The sequence below is a fragment of the Athene noctua genome, chromosome 16 (genome assembly GCF_965140245.1).
Source record: "Athene noctua chromosome 16, bAthNoc1.hap1.1, whole genome shotgun sequence".
Taxonomy (NCBI): domain Eukaryota; kingdom Metazoa; phylum Chordata; class Aves; order Strigiformes; family Strigidae; genus Athene; species Athene noctua.
In genome coordinates, this window is record NC_134052.1 from 6,098,794 (window position 1) to 6,117,573 (window position 18,780).

The 18,780-nt window shown below is 54.8% G+C and overlaps 2 protein-coding genes across 2 annotated transcripts in view; one reads left to right on the top strand and one right to left on the bottom strand.

The window, feature by feature from the left end:
• The window catches only part of RBPJL (recombination signal binding protein for immunoglobulin kappa J region like), a 13,682-nt gene extending 12,373 nt beyond the window's left edge, over positions 1-1,309 (bottom strand). Inside the window, exons 1-2 of the mRNA XM_074920598.1 lie at positions 1,271-1,309; positions 626-891 (exon numbers count right to left, since the gene is read on the bottom strand). Coding sequence (XP_074776699.1) covers positions 626-891; positions 1,271-1,309 — 305 coding nt within the window. The remainder of the gene's footprint in view (positions 1-625; positions 892-1,270) is intronic.
• On the top strand, positions 561-18,090 carry MATN4 (matrilin 4). The gene is made up of 11 exons (XM_074919924.1): positions 561-669; positions 10,829-10,945; positions 12,364-12,933; positions 14,172-14,294; positions 14,772-14,894; positions 14,996-15,118; positions 15,253-15,375; positions 15,797-16,210; positions 16,566-16,718; positions 17,478-17,582; positions 17,758-18,090. Exons 2-11 carry the CDS (start codon positions 10,870-10,872, stop codon positions 17,814-17,816), a joined length of 1,869 nt encoding a protein of 622 aa, XP_074776025.1. The 5' UTR covers positions 561-669; positions 10,829-10,869; the 3' UTR covers positions 17,817-18,090.
• The last annotated feature ends 690 nt before the right edge of the window (positions 18,091-18,780 follow it).

Here is an 18,780-nt window from a genome sequence, read left to right on the forward strand (position 1 = left end):
CCACTACCTGCAGAGCTTCCTAAACTGACAGGGCACTGTAGCTCAAATGGATGTTAAGCTTGGAAACTCCTTTTTTTCAGGATGGTCTGAGTTTATGGGGCTCCCAGGTGCACTCCCACAGCAGGAGAAGATGAAAGAAAAAAATAAATTAAAAAAAAATAAAGAAAAAAGAGGAAGGAAAAAAAATTTTTTTTTAAAAAAAAAGAAAAAAGAAAAAAGAAAAAAAAAAAAAAGAAAGAAGAAGAACAAAGATAGAAAAAAGCAAAAGCAAAAACCGAGGCAGGGCCGGGCCGGGCCGGCAGGTCCCGGCGCTGCGCCCCGCTGGGCGCCGACCCCGCACAGCCCCGGCCACCGCCGCTCCCGCCTGCGCGCAGCTCCCGCGTGCCCGCGGGCACCCCCACGCCGGGGCGGGCGGCTCGACACCCCCCACCGCACCCCCCCGGCGCTGCCCCGGGGCCGGGCCGGGGCGCGGCGGCCGTGCCCGCCCCGCCGCCCCCCCCGCTCCCCCCGCCCCGTTAAATGCCGCGCGGGGCCCCGCCGCCTCCCAGCGCTGCCGCCGCCGCGCCCCGACCCGCGCCCCGACCCGCGCCGCTCCGCGCCCCGCGCAGCCCCGCGCCCGCCGTACCTGCCCCAGTAGCGCGGCGGGGAGCGGCTCCGCGGCCGGCACGGGTGAGTGAGGGGCTCCGCGGGCACCGCCGCCCCTGCGGGAGGGAAGGGAGAGGAGAGCAGGGGGTGAGGGGGGCGTGAGCCCGACCCCGGCCCCGCGGGGCTCTGCCGGCGCTGCCGCGGGGGGTGGCGGCCGCCGGGGGGGCTTTTCCTTGGAAAAAGGGGGGGCAGCGAGCCTGGGCACGGAGAGCAGACAGCAAAGCGGGGAGCGGTGCGGAGCAGAGCCTTTCATATGGGTTCTTCCCCCGAAGTTGAGGGCTGGAGACCCCCCCGAAGCCCCCCGTCTGTGCGCGGTGGCAGCGGTTGCCCTCCCGAGCGCTGGGCTGGGCTGGGGGGCACTTGTGGGCCCTGGTACCCCGCTTTGCTGGCCGTGCCGGTGCGGAGGATGTGAAACTCCCCTGCGCTGGCGGGATGGCGCAGTCCGCTGTCTGCCGGCTCTGTTCACCTTTTGCCTAGCTGTGGGGCAGGTTCCTGCTTATACAATCGAGGATCTCTTTTCGCAGAGAATAATAAGGTCTGGTACACCTGGGCAGGGCGTACTGAGCAATAGGAGCTCGAGATCCTGCAAAAAGATAAGCTTAGAAGTGTGCCCTGAGTTTGTTACGTGCTGTTTCTGCACGACTGGAAAGTTGAGTCTGTGCATACTCGTAAATACGTTGGCACAAGCAATCAGCCACCTTTGGCTTATAATTCTAGTCATTTCAAGGGGAAAAATTAGCTTTGGGCACTTTTGTTCCAAGCAATTACATGGGAAAACTTGTCTGGAAAATCAGATTATTCTGCACTCATCGTATTTGTGCTAACACGCAGCTGTCCGAGCTCCACAGAGCTGAGCAGGTACGGGATGGGGGGTACGTGCTCCGCTGGGCTTTCCCCCTTGTTCCGTGAGGACGGCATGTGCAGAGAGGTGCCCGGTCCCTCCGGGAGGCAGGGCTGCGAGAGACAACCGGTGTCCGTGAGGAGGCTGGCGGGGAAACCGGGCTGTCCCACTCCCGAGGAAGCCACCACGTGTGTGCAGCGGGACTGGGGGAAAGAGGGCTCCCAGAGAGGGGCCTGTTCAGAGCCCCGACTGAGATGAGGCATGCAACTTTACCTCTTCTGCTTAAACCCATAGGATTTTTGCTTCAGTTGAGCCCAGATTATTTATAAAGTTACTATGAGGTTCTCTCTGTGGGACTCTCTGTGGCGTCTCCTGAGTAAAGATTTTTTTTTTTTTTTTTCCCAAGAACAGGAGTAATTAATCATAGGCAGTGAGCATCCAGGTTCTCAGTAACAAGTAGAAACTACATTTCATAAGCAGATTCTTGTGATCTCTTCAGGGATTCATTAGATTGGCAGTTGATACCAGCAAAAAGTGTGGGTGTGGAAGTCTGCTCTTGGATCTCATCCTTGATATTTGTCACCAGCATATGGATAAATTTGGCCTCATCTGAAATACAAATTCCCATCCGAAAGCATGGAGGGAATCTTGGTGTTTGTAGTAAAACACCACATTCCATCGAAGCAGGCAGAGAATTGCTGCATCCAACGGGAAAAAGCTGCTGTTGATTTTTGTGGAAGTTGTAACTTGCTTTTTTCTTCAGGAACTAAAGAAATTTTATGTCATTAGGGCAAAATGGGCTCAGGAGCTGCCCTTGGTGGTGGCAGCAGCAAATAGAAAAGACGTAGCCAACAAGGCAGCCCGTTCTAGGCAATCTGTGGTCACAGAAGATGTTTGTGCTCCGATTGCTCATAACATAGCATTTCCCTTGAGGTTGGCATTAGGGGTTAAAGGTTTTCAAGAGAAGCCTTTGTTTAAACATCTTTAAAGTTTCCAATAGGGGCCCCTTTGTTCACTTTGGAGCCGTGTGCCTGCCTTGTTAAAAACGCAGAGCTCATAAAGTACCCTTCACAAATGCTTGATGAATAGGGCTGAAACATGGAGGGGGAGATAAGTAGTGTTTGTATCTACCCGCACATGGGAATTACAGACAAGCCCTACTGTGAGTGGATAAATGGGACCTAGAAAAAACACAGAAAAAAAAATACTGAGTGGTGCTTATAAAGAAACTTATAAAAATCAGCTACTGCCCCAGAACCAGTCAGTCCTTCTTGTGCCAGATGTCAGACACTTCTCCTCCAGCTGTGCCAGGAGGCTGAGCAGCTCCTGCCACTTGTCGTTACCTCTCGGTAATCGTGTTTTCACCACTTTGGGCCCAAACAGTAGCAAATTGATCACTTGGGCTCTGTTGGCTGGAAGGGAGCTCACGCAGCTGCCTAAGGGCTCCTGTGAGCAGCCGGGTGTGGGGACCCAGACTTTGCACTATGTTACCTGCTGTGGGCTAGCAAGGTAGGTACTTGGAGCACAGATGTACCTTTAAGTATTAACATTTTCAGCACTTAGAAGGCTTTGGTTCCCTCTCATATCCTGGCTAAATGTAAAGGTTTTTAAAACAGCTCTGTTAAAGCAGGGGAGGGTACAGGCCCTGGAGACTCCAGAGTGTGGTGCACAGCTATGGCAGTGCTGCCACACAGGATGCCCCCAGGCTGCCGTGCCTGATCCTGGGTCTGAAGTTTTTCTGGTTCTCAGGCAGCTTGTCCTTCCTGGTGCTTTTTACTGGAGGCTGGATCTGTCTTACCTAGAAACTTTCTGCCTTTGCCTGTGTGTCTGTCTGCAAACTTCTGATCTCTCGCCTTGCACGCCCCTGGTTGCACACGCGAATCCATCACTAATCTGGTCCCTCTGGTGCCCATCAGGGAAAGCTGTAAGGATCAGCTGTGGTCCCTTGCAGAGAGGTGGCAGTAACTTGGTTTCTCTCCAGACTTCAGCCTTTCCATCTCTGGGATGTGTCATGCTGCTTTGCTGGTTTATTGCCAACGTATAAGTTCGTGAGTCTTTGAATTGTAGTCTGTGGACCCGTAGGAGTCCATGGTCTGCAGCAGGAATCAGTAGGAGCAGATCTGTTGACAGCAGAGGTAGCCCACTATATGAGAGTCTGTGTCTTGGCTGGAAAATCAGCAAGGTCCACAAGGTGAAAAAGCCCTGCCTTTGGGTATTCACAGCTCCTACACTTGCAGCTGGACTTGGATGGCTTCCCCAAAATGTCACATTAGACATCCCCCTCGTTCTTTTTCTCTTTTCACAGCATCTCACTTTGGCTTTAACAGTACCAGCCAGGATGAGAGTGACACAAACATTTCAGTCTGCGCTGAAATGCCAGGCAGCAATCTCACTACCCCTCCTCCATTTCACTCTCCCTCTCACCTGCTGAACCTCTTGTATCAACTTGTTGAGGCAGATGAGGGGCTGAGAGCAGCTACCCCATGCCCAGGTTCCCTAAAGCACATCTGGACATTTCCTTGACTGTCTGAAGTGCCCTTTTTTCACCCCAGCTGGGTCTGCACCCTCACCCCAGGACGCAGGTGGGAGAGCCAGCCTGGGTCCTGACTGCCACAGGCTTCCCACAGACTTGAGCAGGTGGCTTTGACACTCCTGGTCTGTGGTTCCACATGCCGTGCTGTAGGACTCTCCTTGGAGAGCCTCATGGGGCCTGAAAGCCACAGTGAAGGAACCTCAGACTTTTCCCTGATCTGTCCTGGAAGCAAAGACCCTGTAGGCACCTTGGCAAGAACTCAGTAAATGCAGCAGAATTAGATTATTTCAACTAGTTGCTCACAGGTTGACCAGAAAAGGTTAATCTCACATAGGGGTGAGGTTGAGGTCAAGTGGTCCTCAGCCATGGCCTCCCCTTGGGAGGTCTTGCAGGAGGTTTCCACGCAGCATCCTTGTGTGCTGATGATGACAGGATGATGCTGAGGCACAAGGGTCACCAAGGCACCTGCTCTTCAGTGTGAGCAGAAGTGCACAGGCTGCTGTGATGCTGGCGGAGGTTCTTCTCTGGTGCATCTCCTATGGGCTGACAGCATCCTGGTCCTGGAACAGCAGTTCTCCTGCCATCCCGCTGTCAGAGGGACATGGCAGCCATGAAGTTAGGCGGCAATTTCCTGTTCTACCTTTGGGGCTCTTCCTCTTCCCTAGAAAAGAATTCAACCAGCTTGCTTTTCTGCCTTGAGGAGGGCCAGAAAGTCTCTGCGTGCTTTTCTGCAGCCTCCAAATGCTCCTCGCTTTCTGCTATTTCAATTAAACACATAGCAGGATGGGTAGGATAAAGGGGAGAAGCACAAGAATATTCTCCTGGCGTATTTCCTTATGCCAACACATTGAGTCACGTCTCCAGAGTGAGAAATATGATATAAAGATTTAGAGAAGGAGGTCAAGCAATGAATGTATGATTGCGGGGCTGAAATAGCAGGCGCTTTCTGTGGTTGTCTGTGCCGTGTAAGCTTGCTAGAGGTCAGCTGGGGATATTGGTCCCAGCAGCTTCAGGAGACAGACATCCTGCTGGTAACTGTCAGTCTCATTGCTTCGAGATGCTGGCTCTGCTGCATCAGGAGCTCTGCTGACAAACACTGCACCAGCCCAGGAGCTGCTCTGGGCCATTTCTCTTTCCTTTGTGGTTGAACGTATATACTTCTGGGGAAAAAAATGCAGTGTAACACCTTCTTCCCAGAACAAGAACTTAGGCAGTGGGTTGCTGCCTCAGCTTCTGGATGGCCCAGACCTCCTTTCCTCCAGAGTTTGAAATCTCTTGGCCCATTTCAGCTGCCCTCCAGGAGCCTGTTTGCGGAAGAGCATTTGTTTTTTAAAGAGTCAGTGAGGTGAGTATTTCCCCTGTTGATCACTCGTCATCAAAATCTAAAAGTATTCCAAGATCCCTCCAGTTTTGCTTAAAATACCAGTTAGGGGTGGGGCTGAATTTGCCCGTCACACTGCTCGGGGGACAAGTGCAGCCTAAGGAACAGAGGAACAGAGGAACACCAGCAGTCCTGAAAAACGAGCCATCTCTTGACGTGATTACTTGAGCAAGGAGAATTGACTGACCATCTGATGTTTTCCTCTTGGCTAGATCTTTAACATGTGCTTCAAAAGGCCATGTTTAATTTGCAAGTGAATATGGTATGCCAGCTGTTGCCACAGCAGCCCAGGTACAGCATGTTTCAGTGCAGGGGCTGGCTAGGCAAGAGGCTTTCCTCCTAGCTGAGTTGCAGAACTCTGGGAGGTCTTTGACAAATAGATGGGTGCTGTCGTGGAGAACATCTAAGAAGGGATACTCTGTCTATTGCTACACCCAGCATTTCCATCCCAAGGGGACTTCAAATATCACAGTATAAGCCTGTTGGGACTTGTATAATGTTAAGGCCATGAGCTGTGAGACAAAGACGTCACTCAGCCTGCAAATGGACTTGGATGGGAAATCCATCTTCCTTCTGCCCTCCCTGTCAATATGCTAATCCTAGTGAGTGTAGGAGTGGGCTCCGTAAGGCAGGGAATTGGCCTTATGAGGGAGCAAAGGGAGGGAAAGAGAAGTCTCTCCTGCATCCAGCAAGGTTTTCCTGTTACAGCACTCCTGCTGATTCGCTCCTGTTGGGTTTGGAGCCATGATGTGCTGTTTGAGAAATACAGCCTTGTTTTTCAAACAACGTGTACTTCCAGGTGGCACTTGGCCCAGTAAAGCTGCCATAGTGTTGTAACCAGAGAGTACTGTGATGTCCTGGAAAGAGTCTGCTCTTGTTTTCCCATACATGTGTTTGGGAAGAACCAAGGACACATCAGGCCTTAAAAAGGGGGGAAAAAAACAATTTTTGGCTGGAAATTCATGCCATTTTCCTGGTCTTGAGGTGCTTGTGCTCCCTGACTCTTCCTTGCTCTGAAAACTTCATTGCTGTCCTCTCATGGGATTTGCAACTCGTCACCCAGCTGCTGTGAAGTATGAGCAGAGAGGTGCTGGAGCTGTGACTGAGTGCAAGGTCAATTCCTATAAAATGGTCCTGGGGGTGGATTCAGCGCTCATGGGCAGCAGAGGCACTGCTGAGAGCTGTGCACCTGCAGGCAGGGAACACCTTGAGATTGTGTTGGGAGAAACCAACCTTTGGGCAACCCTCCAGGAGGGGGTTGATTCAGCTCCAGGGCTGTCCCAGGCTTCATTTGTTCATATGGCTTAAGGGTCTTGGAAATATATGAACAATGAGCCAGCAGTCCATCGGGATTTCAACACCAAATCTGACATCAGGAGGTGCCTCTAGGTTGACCTAAGTTGTCTGCATCTCTCCAGGTAGTTCTGGTTGCTTCATTGTCCCCTGTGCCTGGAGTGGGACCCACTTTGTTCATCCTCTCTTGGTCCCATTTGCAGTTTTTGGGCAGCCTTTCTCTTGGGCATGGACCTGAAGGATGACTTGCTGTCCTGCTGAGGACATGAAAATTTGTCTCCCCATCCTCCAGTCTGAGGCCAGCTCTTGCTGGTTTTCTGCTGTTGTTCTGCTAGGGCTCTGGTGTTCTAAGCACAAGGAGTCTGTGTCCAGGCTCCTAAGCCTATTTTGTTTTATTAAAGTTTTGACACTTAAATTACACCGATGTGGGTGTTGAATTATGGCCTGCCAAAACTACCTGGTTGGGTCTCCACAAAGAAAAGCCCCGCAGAACTAACCAGGGTACGTGGAGGTGCGCGAGTCTCAAGAACATCACGTCTAGGGCTGCTCTACCATCGCCCAAGATTTCCAGCACAGAAATATGTGCTGTTAGCTAGTATCACATGTGGCATCAGAGCGTGCACCCCTGCCATGCATGCCCAGTCCTGCTGTGTGTGCCTCCTCTTGCGCACAGGCATGCTGCATAGGACAGCCCTCCTCCTTTGCTCGTGTTGGGTAACAGCATGCTCAGTCAGAGGCTCCCAGCTCTTTCCCACTCCTTGCAAAACATGGCTATCCCTTGTCCTGGCTTCTCGGGGGTCTGGGGCCAGGGTAGAGCTGCTGCTGCTGCTCCCACAACATGCCAAAGGTCTGCCAAGACCAGGCAGGTGGCTGAGGTCATGTGTTTTTTGCCGTAAACAGAAATCTCAGCTAAAGGTTGGTGTGCCCAGATGCACGAAATCTTGCATGTGATTGTACCTGAGATCTGACTCATGACTCCATAGCCATCGTCCACAACCTGCTTTCCTCCTCATGACACTACGGTCAGGGCTTTTCCTGAGCTGTGAATGTGCTGCCACCTCCTGAGCCTTTCACCCCTTCTTTCTCAATCCATCTGCTTCATCCCCTCTACAATTCAATATATAAAGCCCTCACCTTTGTAACAACAGGGAGGGTAGGGAGCTGGCTGCATCCCTCACCCTGCTCTCTGCCATGCCCTGTCCTTTGGAATTGCCCAAGGGAGGATGCACCCAGGTCCGACCTGCGCGGATGAACCAGAAGGGGAATATTCAGAGCATTTCTGTTAACCTGTAGCCAGGAGAGGGCTGCCAAGGAGGCCGCGCTGAAACCCGAAGCGGCTGTTTTTCCCAAGACTCAGCACTTGGCAGGGAGAGCAGACAGACAAGTGGCGGAGCGGGGAGGGATGCAAGCGCCCTGGGGGGCAGCACTGATGGTGGAGGTGCCTGGGGAAGGTGTGCAGGCTTACCTGTTTGCCTCTGGGGATTCATCTCCATGTTGTCCTTGTCTGAGATCATAAGGAGAGTCAGGAGGAGGCTGGGGTCATTGCCAACTCTTCTGTCTTTACATGTGGCTCTTCCTTTGGTCACCCTCTTTGTGCCATGTACTGAGCATCTCAGCAGGGAGAAGCAACGGCTGGTTCTCCCCTTGCGTTGCTCAGGAAGGTCAGGAGATGGTCCAAGTGTCCCCCTCAGCTCGGCCCCTGTGGGGTTCAGCTGAGCCAGCCCTGCCGGCAGTGATCGCCCCACCTGGACCTCTTTTCCTTTATAGCTCTGCGTTATCTCAAGGTCTCTGGTGTTGCAGCCGGCGCAGTGTTTGCCTTGCCTCGCAGCACCTGCCTGCCAGCCGGTCACTTCCCACCCGTCTACCTCCCACTTCTGTGTGGTAACGGGGGCTCAGCGGTGTGTGGGAACCCTCAGAGTGGGGGGGACTGCTCCACAGAGCTGCAAGTCAGCTGCGAGTCAGCCCCAGTGCAGCCAGTCCTGGGGGAGTGAGGACAGTGGGTAGCAGGGAAGTTGGTGGGAGAGACACTCGGGGGCATCTGTCCCATCACCTTTGCTTCCCTGTCGCCATTGGCCTGGCTGCTGGGGCAGGGCTGAGCGTTATACTGGATCAGGGACCAGGGCACTGTTCCAGCCTCAGTCTCTGCTGCCAGGAGTGGTGCTGGATGCATGGCTGAGCCACTGTGCCCTGCCCTGTCCAGGCAGCATCAGCCCCTCCAGCCGTGGGGAGTGCCAAGACTTCATCCAAAGCTCAGATGCTGTTAAAAATAGATCAGTCATGAACTGGTTTTCTCCTCCTTAGTTCCTGGCCCAAGAGCTCATTCCTCTTTCTGGGCTGGCTTTGAAGCTATCTGGATGCTTCAAGACACAGGCTGTGTGCCAGCCTGCCATTGCAGGGAGGCTTGGAGAGCAAAGAGCTGCAGAAATATTATAGGTGGCATAGCTGTCCCCAAAATATTTAGTGGTTAGTGAGTGCTTTCTCCCCCAAAAAAAGCATTGCTGGAAAAATAATCTGCTAAATAAATGGAGAAATAAAGCTGGGATAGGAGGGGCTGTTTGCCCCTCCGCTTGCACATGATGCTCTTGTGAGGAGGCACAGGCACCCCAGCACTCTTGGCCACAAAGCGATGCTTGCCTCAGCCCTGTGGCTTCCTACAGGATGCTGCTGGGCTGCAGCCTCCCCTCATCTCTGCAACCTGGAGTGATCTCGCCAGCCCCTCCACTGCACGGCTCTGACACCCGCTGTGGAACCCTCACATCCCGGGCTGGCTGGGCCACTCACGCTCCCCAGGAAAAAAACATGTCTCTCACTTTGAGACTGGTATTCTGGATCCCAGTTTCCTCTTGTAGCACTTTGCTTCTAATTCTTCAATATCATTTTTCAGGTGTGAACACCAAGTCTGGAGAAAATTTTAAGATGCAGCTGTGAAACCTATTACTAGTATCCCTGCTATCAAATACATGAGGTTCAGGGCTGCACGTAACCACCGAGCAATTAAATGGCAACCCTGGTGATGAATTGCAACTGAGACCTCCTGGGGCTAAATAAATACTGGCTGATAACTACCGATAAAATGAATTTCCATGTGCTTTTTTTAAAAGCACCCTTCCAGTATCTGTGCCCAATTGTGGCACGGCACATCTCCTGGGGGAAGCCACATTAACTGTGGCATTTCCCCCTCCCAGCTCCTTGGGTTTCCAACAAAAGCTGGAATAAAAATAAGTCAAATAAATCTGTGTCCCTGCAGGAGCCAGGCAAGGGCAACACAGAGGTGGGCTCAGAGGGAGACAAGTGACAAGCTGCGGTTTTGAGTAACTGATCTAAATATCTTTTCCCCCAACTATCCCACCTCAAATGCATGAAAAAACTATCAGGGTGCAGACCATCCCTCAGAAAAGCCAGCAGGACAGGGATCGCTGCAAAGTGCTGATGACAGAGTGATGGGGTCCGCCGGGGTGATGGGAAGAAGGAGAGCAGCAGGCTGGCAGTGCTTCCCCAGCACCCTGCCCGGGGGCAGCGGGTGCGAGCCCATCTGCACAGGCACCGTTATGCCTTGTACCTGCGGGGGCTTCTGCCTTCTGCTCTCCAGAGGTAGTCTGGAAAAAGGCAGAGAATTAATTTATGGAGCTTCTTGGAAAAATGATCTTTGCCAGTGACTTTGAGAGACTTTTGAGCAGGTTTTCTCTGTGCTGGCATTTCATCTGGGGGCTTCTCTTCCCATGTGGAGGGAGTGGCAGGAGAGCCAGTGCTGCGCGTCCCTGGGTGCAGCTTTCCCACTCTCCGGCTGGCTGCGGAGAGCAGCTGCACCGCCAGTTAAAAAGCATTTGGCTGAACATCCCATCCGCCTGGTTTGCAAGTGAAAATAAGGCTTGTCCAATGGCCAGCTCCACCCAGAGCAGAAAATCAGACCCTTTGGCAGATCATTGCTACTGTAATGAAATTTAACTGTGCTGAGACTGCCAGTCCTTGAATGGGAAAAGTCCCACGTGGGTTCAGAGAAGTTTGGGGACAGATCTGTCAAAACTGCTGCTGCCCAGGGTTTTTGGCACTGCCTGGGGACACCCACTGCAGGCGGATGTGGCCCTGCAGCTCAGCCCACCCTCAGCATTGACTGCATGTCATATTCTCCCTGCAGCAATTCCCCCCAGCCCCAGAGCCGTGTGGTCTCGTAGAGCCATGATGAAGCTCCTGCCTGTTGCCCCTCTCCTCCTGCTTCTTCTGACAACGCTGGAAGCCAGACCAAAGCCTGCAGGTGAGCTCCGGCCGGTGGGAATTGCCTGGAGGAGGGAAGAATGAGTGTCTCAGGGCAGTGAAGGCCTTGGAGGACAGCTTGATGCTTGAGATGGGGGGACCTGATGCCTCTTCTTTGGAGGCATCCCCAGGAGGATGGGGGATCCCCCCAGGCATAGGACCCGAACTTTCTGGTGCTGCTGAGGGGAGCAGGAGCCCGAGCCTGGCCCCAGCATGGTGGGTCTGGTGCCACTTGCTCTGGGCACATCCTCAGCCTTGGCACAGCCCAGCTCAGGGCTTGTCACCCTCCTGCCTGCGGGCTCTGACCTCAGCAGGACGCATAGGAGGGGGAACCCCCTCCCTGCACGTGGGTCTCCTGTTGGGGGGGACAAAGCAAACCCAGGGGTACCAGCCTCTCTCTTCCCAGGGCAGGGGGGGCTAAATCAATTCCAGTTTAAAAACAGTGAAGGCACCAAACAGGGAAAGGAGAGGGTATGTCTTCAGAGACCTTTGGAGCAGCTGAGATGACGGCCTGGGTCTGGGCATCATCCCAAGGGAACTCAAAGTGTTTGCTTACCATTAGGGCCAAATTCTCCCAGGCTTGGGTACACTCAAGCCAAGCAAAATATGTTCATTGGCATTTCACTTGCTAAACACTCTCCTGGTTTGCACTGGAAGTAGCACCCATATGTCCAAAAGAGGCTCTTTGGCTCAATCCCTGCCATGTGCGCACCCTTTGCTATGCTTTTCACTGTCTCATTTTCTTCTTTAAAAAACCCCCAAAACTAAAACCAACAAAGCAAGCCCTAGTTTTAGGCAGAAAGTGGCAAAATGCAGTAAAAACCAGAGGAGGCTGGAGCTGGGGGGTGGGGCGGGGGGGGGAACAGAAGAATTGCCCAAAGCAATATTTTCCTGCTTAGCACCACAGCAGCGGCAGCCCGTGCAGCACAGAGGTCTGGAGCAGGAGCTGCAGCCTGCAGAGGACAGCACAAGGCACTGGGCTATTCTACACTTTAATGCTCTGATTTGCTGCAGAGATGAAGACACTGCTGCCTAAACTTCTGTCTAAACCTGGCCAGGGTAGACACCAACAGACAGGCATCTAACAACTCTGCAGCCCCTGAGCCACCAGCTGTGGAAATACGGGGAGCAGGAGCTGGGTCTGGCTGTGGGGACAGTGCTGGGAAAGAGACGGCGCTGCCATTTCCCCACATGGCCAGGACATGTCTCCCCAGCCTGTCATCCCTGCTCCTGCTCCGCCAGCACCCTCCATGGGTTTATTTTGCAGTGGGAAGGTGCTGGTCTGTGGGCGCTGCCCAGGCCTGCCCGCCCCATCCTGCACTGAGTACCCCTCAAGCCACCTGATGGGGATGTCTCTGCTCCCAGCCTGGCTTCCTGCAGGCGGCCGCAAGGCTGAACTGTCTCTTTGCCCCCTTCCAGCCCTGAAGTGCAGGACGGGCCCCCTGGACATCGTGTTTGTGATCGACAGCTCCCGCAGCGTGCGCCCCTTCGAGTTCGAGACCATGCGGCGGTTCATGATAGACATCATCGGCAGCCTGGACGTGGGCCCCAACGCCACGCGCGTGGGGGTGATCCAGTACTCCAGCCAGGTGCAGAACATCTTCTCCCTCAAGACCTTCTTCACACGGGCAGACATGGAGAAGGCCATCAACAGCATCGTCCCACTGGCCCAGGGCACCATGACGGGGCTGGCCATCCAGTACGCCATGAACGTGGCCTTCACCACGCAGGAGGGCGCGCGCCCTCCGCACAAGAAGATCCCCCGCATTGCCATCATCGTGACGGACGGACGGCCCCAGGACCGTGTCACCGAGGTGGCCACCCAGGCTCGGAATGCTGGCATCGAGATCTACGCCGTGGGCATCCAGCGGGCAGACATGAACTCGCTGCGGGCCATGGCCTCGCCGCCGCTGGAGGAGCACGTCTTCCTGGTGGAGTCCTTCGAGCTCATTCAGCAGTTTGGGAAGCAGTTCCAGGACAAGCTCTGCGGTGGGTGAGAGCTACGGCGGTGGAGTGGCAAGGATTGTCCTCATCCTGCTCCTCATCCAGGCTAGAAGATGACCTTCAGATGGGTGTTTGGGGTGGCTGCCCTTGCTAGGAACAGCGTGGACAGGGAAGCAACCTCTCCATTGGGGTGTTGGGATAGGTGGCCCTTCCTCTTGCTCACCTTTCCTCTTGCTCCCGTTTCCCCTGCTGGGGTGAGATACAGAAAGCTTTGAAAGCATTGCAAGCAAGCACTTCTCTTCACCCATGTCTGGTAGCTCAACCCTAGGTCAGGATGTGTTAGCAGCAGTGGTGGGAATATTAAAGAGCAGGAAATGCGGAGCTGGTTTCCCTGGGTCTGACGGGGAAAGGTGACAGATCCCCAAGTTCCATATACATTTTGACATGGCTCTAGCAGGGTCTCCTCCTACACAGACATGTGCATGGCATCTGCTGCGTGCACATTTGTGTTTAATAAAACCCCGGGCGCGTGGTGCTGCTCTGGAGCAGCCGGCCAGTCTTGGCTGGGAGCCGGGAGGCTGGTTGCACCGTGACTGTGCTGGCACGGGTTAGGAACTCACAGACTGGGACCTGTCTGTCCCCTCCCATGCTGGCAGGCTTTGCCGGAGACCTGGCGCTGCAGCAGCCTGGCAAGACCTTGCTCACATGCTTCAGCATCTGTCAAAGGGCAGAAGGCAGCTGCCAGCATCTTCCAGGCAGTGTTTCCTAGCCAGGAGCACATGCGTGCCTGCAGGGCTGTGTTAGTGTTGTGGTGAGGCCCTGCCTGCTGAGGCGGGGGTCCAGGCCTGACCAGATATTACCCCCCAGGGCCCTGATGTGCTCCTGCGCCTGTCCGTCACCTGCCTGCCCTGGTGCCCACTTTCTGGCCGGCTCTGCAGGCTCCTGGCCACACGGACACGCAGACCTGGCTCCTTCAGCACGTTCTGGCTGAGTTAAAGCTTTTGCTTACTCAGCTCAATCTATCAACCATATCAATTAATAATGAGCAAGTGTTGATTTAGCTCTCAGGTAGATGAGAAAGCTGAGGTGGTTAGAAACCTGCCCCGCATAGTGTCCATGTTGGTACACTGGAAATCAGTGGGTGAGCACTGGGGCTGGAAGGGCTGGGGCTGTGGAGGTTGTCCCGGTGGCTTTGGCTGCAGGGATAGGGCACGTGCCAGTGCTGGGGTCCCTGTGAATCTGGCATGCCCATGGGTCACCCTAGTGCCTGTTCTGTCTTGCAGGGGTGGACATGTGCATGGAGCAGGAGCACGGCTGCCAGCACAGCTGCGTCAGCACCCCTGGCTCCTTCTACTGTGAATGCAACCCGGGCTACAGACTCAACATGGACAGGAAGACCTGTTCCCGTAAAAACCCTTTCTTTACCCTAACTCTCATAGAGGGCTTGTAGTTACAGGTCTTGTGGAGGGAAGCTGAAATGCAGCGGAGTACCCAGTGAGGCCAGCAGCAGCCCTGGTGCTCTGTTCACTGGGCCCACTGCCTCATGGGTCTGTAATAACTGTGGATGCTCAGAATTGCTAAATCCTGGTCACCTCTCTGGGATGGGATGCTTGGGGCTCATGTGGGCACAACCAACTGACTGTCACCTGAGGGGCTCCGGGCAGTGGGTACCAGAAGATGCACGTCCCAGCCACCAAAGTACACAGTGCTTTGGCCTGGTATGTTGAGTGCAAAGCTGTATTAGTTGGTCTGGCTGCCACCCCGGGACTTTTCCTTCTTGTCTCATGGTGCTGGGAGCTGCTTTGAAGCCCTGGAGCAGTCCCTGCTCAGCTGTCCTGGGGAGGCTGAGACAGGAGGGTGACGGGTGTCCTGTTCCCCCGCAGCCATCGATGCCTGTGCAGATGGGAGACACGGCTGTCAACACCAGTGCGTCAGCACTCGTGGGTCGTACTCGTGCCACTGCCGCATGGGTTACCACCTCAACCACGACAAGAGGAGCTGCTCTAGTAAGTGGCCAACGCCCTTCCTGGCCCTTCTTCATTTGCTTCTCACTCTTCCTCTTCTCTTGCCTTTCCCTTTCTGCCCACCTCTCTCCTTCTCTCACCAGTGATCGATTACTGCAGCTTCGGAAACCACAGCTGCCAGCACGAGTGTGTGAGCATCCCCAACGGGCACTACTGCCGCTGCCGCAGCGGGTTCACGCTGCAGCCCGACAGCAGGTCCTGCAGGGGTACGTCCCGGCGCAGCACAGGCTGCGGTGTGCGGCAGATACCTTTATGTCCTGCCTGGTCCCCAGAGGAAGGGCTGTTCCTGGGCCACCCCACTTGGATGGGGATAACCCTGTGCCCTTGGTTTGTCTTCCAGCCACTGACCTCTGCAATGGGGTGGATCACGGCTGCGAGTTCAAGTGTGTGAGCACGGAGGGCTCCTACCGCTGCGTGTGCCCTGAGGGCCGGCAGCTCCAGGCTGATGGCAAGGCGTGCAGCAGTGAGTACTTGTCTGGGCTCTGGGCTCCTGGCAAGGGCTTACCTGAAACTAGGCTGGGGGTCTAAGTGGGACTTTGTCTGAGCTGGGTTGGAAGGGGATGGTTGGGCTTGGGGGAGCGCCCTGGCTGCTGTGGGGATGGATGTGGGCTTATGTCCTCAGAGACATGGCCCAGAAGATGCAACAGGAACTTTGAAGAAAGGTTCAGGAAAAGGGAGACCTAGGAAAGATTTTCAGGGGATGCTGGGGTGGCAGTGGACCCACTTTGGGCTTTGCCCCACTTCCTGGCCTCACCTCAGCTGCAGATCCAGGGGGTCCATGTGGTGTTCTGAAGCCCAGCAGCTCTGCCCCAGCCCTGGGCATCTTCACCCGATGGTGGCCCTGGCCAGGCCAGTCCCTTCTCACCTTCCCCATGTGCCCACAGAGTGCGGGGCCGGACATGTTGACCTGGTGATGGTGATTGATGGCTCCAAGAGTGTCCGGCCCCAAAACTTCGAGCTGGTGAAGCAGTTCGTGAACCGCATCGTGGACCTGCTGGAGGTGTCCCCCCATGGCACACGGGTGGGGCTGGTGCAGTACTCCAGCCGCGTCCGCACCGAGTTCCCCCTCAACAAGTACCACAGTGCGGATGAGATCAAGAAGGCGGTGATGGAGGTGGAGTACATGGAGAAAGGCACCATGACAGGCCTTGCTCTCAAGCACATGGTGGAGCACAGCTTCTCTGAGCTGGAAGGTGCCAGGCCTCTCTCCCACAATGTGCCCAGAATTGGGCTCGTCTTCACAGATGGGCGCTCCCAGGATGACATCTCTGAATGGGCCAGGAAAGCCAAGGACTCAGGTGCGGGGGGCTGGGGAACCCCAAATTGCAGTGCTTTGGGCATCCCAGGATGGTTTCTTGGGGTAGCTGGCTCTGGGGGAGGCTGCAGCATCCAGCCTCGAGGTGCTGCATCGTGTGGGCCCACAGGGGCTGGTGTGTCTCTGCTGTGGTCTCAGAGTGCTCCGAGCAGCATCCTTCATGCATCAGCCTGCACTGCAGTGCTGCTGCTGCATTCCTGCCCATCCTTCTCAAATTCCTGCTGTGTTTTTGAGAAGCCCAGGGGAAACCTTGCACCCTTGGCTTTACTTCTTCTGGGCTTGGGACTGCTTGATGCAGGGTGGCCAGTGCAGTGCTTACGTCTGTTTGTGGCACGCAGGGATCGTCATGTTTGCCGTTGGTGTCGGCAAGGCTGTGGAGGAGGAGCTGAGAGCCATCGCCTCTGAGCCGGTGGAGCAGCACTTCTCCTACTCGGCAGACTTCACCACCATGACTCACCTTGTGGAGAACTTCAGGCTGAACATCTGCCCAGGTGAGTGCCTCTGGCCACACCAGGGGGCTCAGCCCTCCTCTCCCACTGGGGTGGTTTGTGTGTCTGTCACTCTGTGTCGTGTACCCTGGGGCTGAGCTGGGCTGGTGTGAGCCTAGGCTGCCTCTGGATCTCAGCAGGCTGTTGCAGGTATAGAGGTGGGTCTCAGGGAGGGATTTGGAAGAGAAGGTGAAGCTGGGGGCTTTAATTGTAAAAGTATTAATGTGAATGGCCACCCCAGTGCCACTGCATGGGCAGAGGCTGGGGTCACACCCTGTCTTGAGGGGTGCTGCCCCAGCTCTGAAGATGGCCTGTCTCATCCAGACCTGTGCTTCTGCTGCTGCTGCGTGCAGAAGGGCCACGATGGGTTACTGTGAGGGTCTCCCTGCCCTGGGGCAGTCTGGGGCTCCCCAGGGCCCTTGGGAGACTGTCAGGGCTGCAGATGTGGGGTCAGCATGCCCCTTGCCATGGCAGCTGGAAGGCAAAGTGCAGCTCAGCACTGGCTGTCCTTGGCACACTGTGACCATGAGTGTGGCAGCTCCGCAGGGTGCCTGGCAGTGAGCTTGCTGGGCTAGCAGGGATGCAGGCTGGCAAAAAGGACTGAAGCTGGAAGAAGAGGGGAAAATGGGTGGCGGGAGAGTCCTGAGGCTCAGGTCTGGCCCCAGTGGGTGGTTGTAGGGACAAGGGACTGTGCGGGAGCAGGCGAGAGCCAGGCACCACGGGGCCATGGCTCTGACTGTACCCAAACCCCCGTGGTCACAGAGGAGGGCAAAGGGGAGATGGAGATCCGCAGCCCGTGTGAGTGTGAAGCACTGGTGCAGTTCCAGACGAACACCGTGGCCATCCTGCAGAGCCTGACCGAGAAAAATATCCTTTGGGGTGATGCCTGGGCTGCTGGGGTGCAGGGCAGCCTGGAAACAGACTGCACACTGGGAAGAGAGGGATGGATAAATGGGATTGGGAAAAATTTTAGGCTCCTTCAAGGGGAAAAAGCCCTTTGCCCACCAGACCATCTGGCTCACAGTTTCCTTAGCATGTTCACTTGCTCAGATGACAGCCAGACTTGAAGACTTGGAAAAGCAGATCGCCAAGAAGAAGTGATCCTTGCAGAGGGCTGCAGCACTCCGACAGGGCATGGGGACGTACAGTAGCTATGTGGCATTGTTATTGCTAGGTTATTGTAAAGCATCAGTGTTTGTTCTTGTATCGCAAAATCCCCAGGGGGATGCGAAGTGTATTTAAAAAAACCAAAAATCCTAAAAAAATCCCAAAAAAGAACTTGAGCAAAGCCCCTGCTGCAAAGCCAAGGGGTTCAGCCATCGCTGTTGCCTCGTTCCTCCGAACTGGCAGGTCCGGGATGAGGTGGGATGACTGTGAGGGCAGGCTGGGCTTTGGACGAGGGAGATGTGACAGCTGGTCTTTCACCAGAGCGACTGGGATGAATCAGCCCTGCACAGCCCCCCGGCCCCCAGTGCCCACCAAGCTGCTTTGCAAGAGAAAAAAAAACCTACAGTGATCGCACCCTGAGAGCTTCTGCCATCTCAGCGTCTGCTGCCAAGTGGTGGGGCAAGGCGAGGCGGGCGCCGCGGGCAGTGCAGGGGATGCGTGCGGCCCGGCCGCCTCCCGGCGCGGTGCCAGGTGTGCACCCAGGGGAAAGCAGGCAGCAGGAATCGGCAGATCCCGCTGCCCCTGTTTTGGCAGAATTGTTTGGGAATCGGTCATTATCTTGTTTGTTTTTTTATCACATAGCAAAATGGTAATAATTCTTTCTATAAATATCTACACGTGTGTGTATATATATATATATATTTCCATTTGAGAGCAGGATAGTGCTATTTTTAAACTTCTTTTATATAAAGAAATTTCTATCCTGACAATAAACACCCTGAAGATTTGTATGACATGTCCTTCTCCTTTCAGCTGGACATCTCTGTGTCAGAACAGGGGCCTCTGTCTTTTGCAAAGATCCCCTGTCCTCAGGCTCCAAAAATCCTTCAGGAAAATCTTTGCTCTTGTGGGCACCCCAGGATGCTGCAGACCCGGCCTCAGCTGGAGGGAGCCAGCA

What these genes read in the sequence shown, in the direction of transcription:
- MATN4 (XM_074919924.1), top strand. Translation starts at nt 10,870, where the DNA reads ATGATGAAGCTCCTGCCTGTTGCCCCTCTCCTCCTGCTTCTTCTGACA. An exon ending in TGATGGCAAGGCGTGCAGCA is followed by an intron (nt 15,376 to 15,796) that starts GTGAGTACTTGT and finishes ATGTGCCCACAG; the next exon opens with AGTGCGGGGCCGGACATGTT. An exon ending in CAGGAAAGCCAAGGACTCAG is followed by an intron (nt 16,211 to 16,565) that starts GTGCGGGGGGCT and finishes TGTGGCACGCAG; the next exon opens with GGATCGTCATGTTTGCCGTT.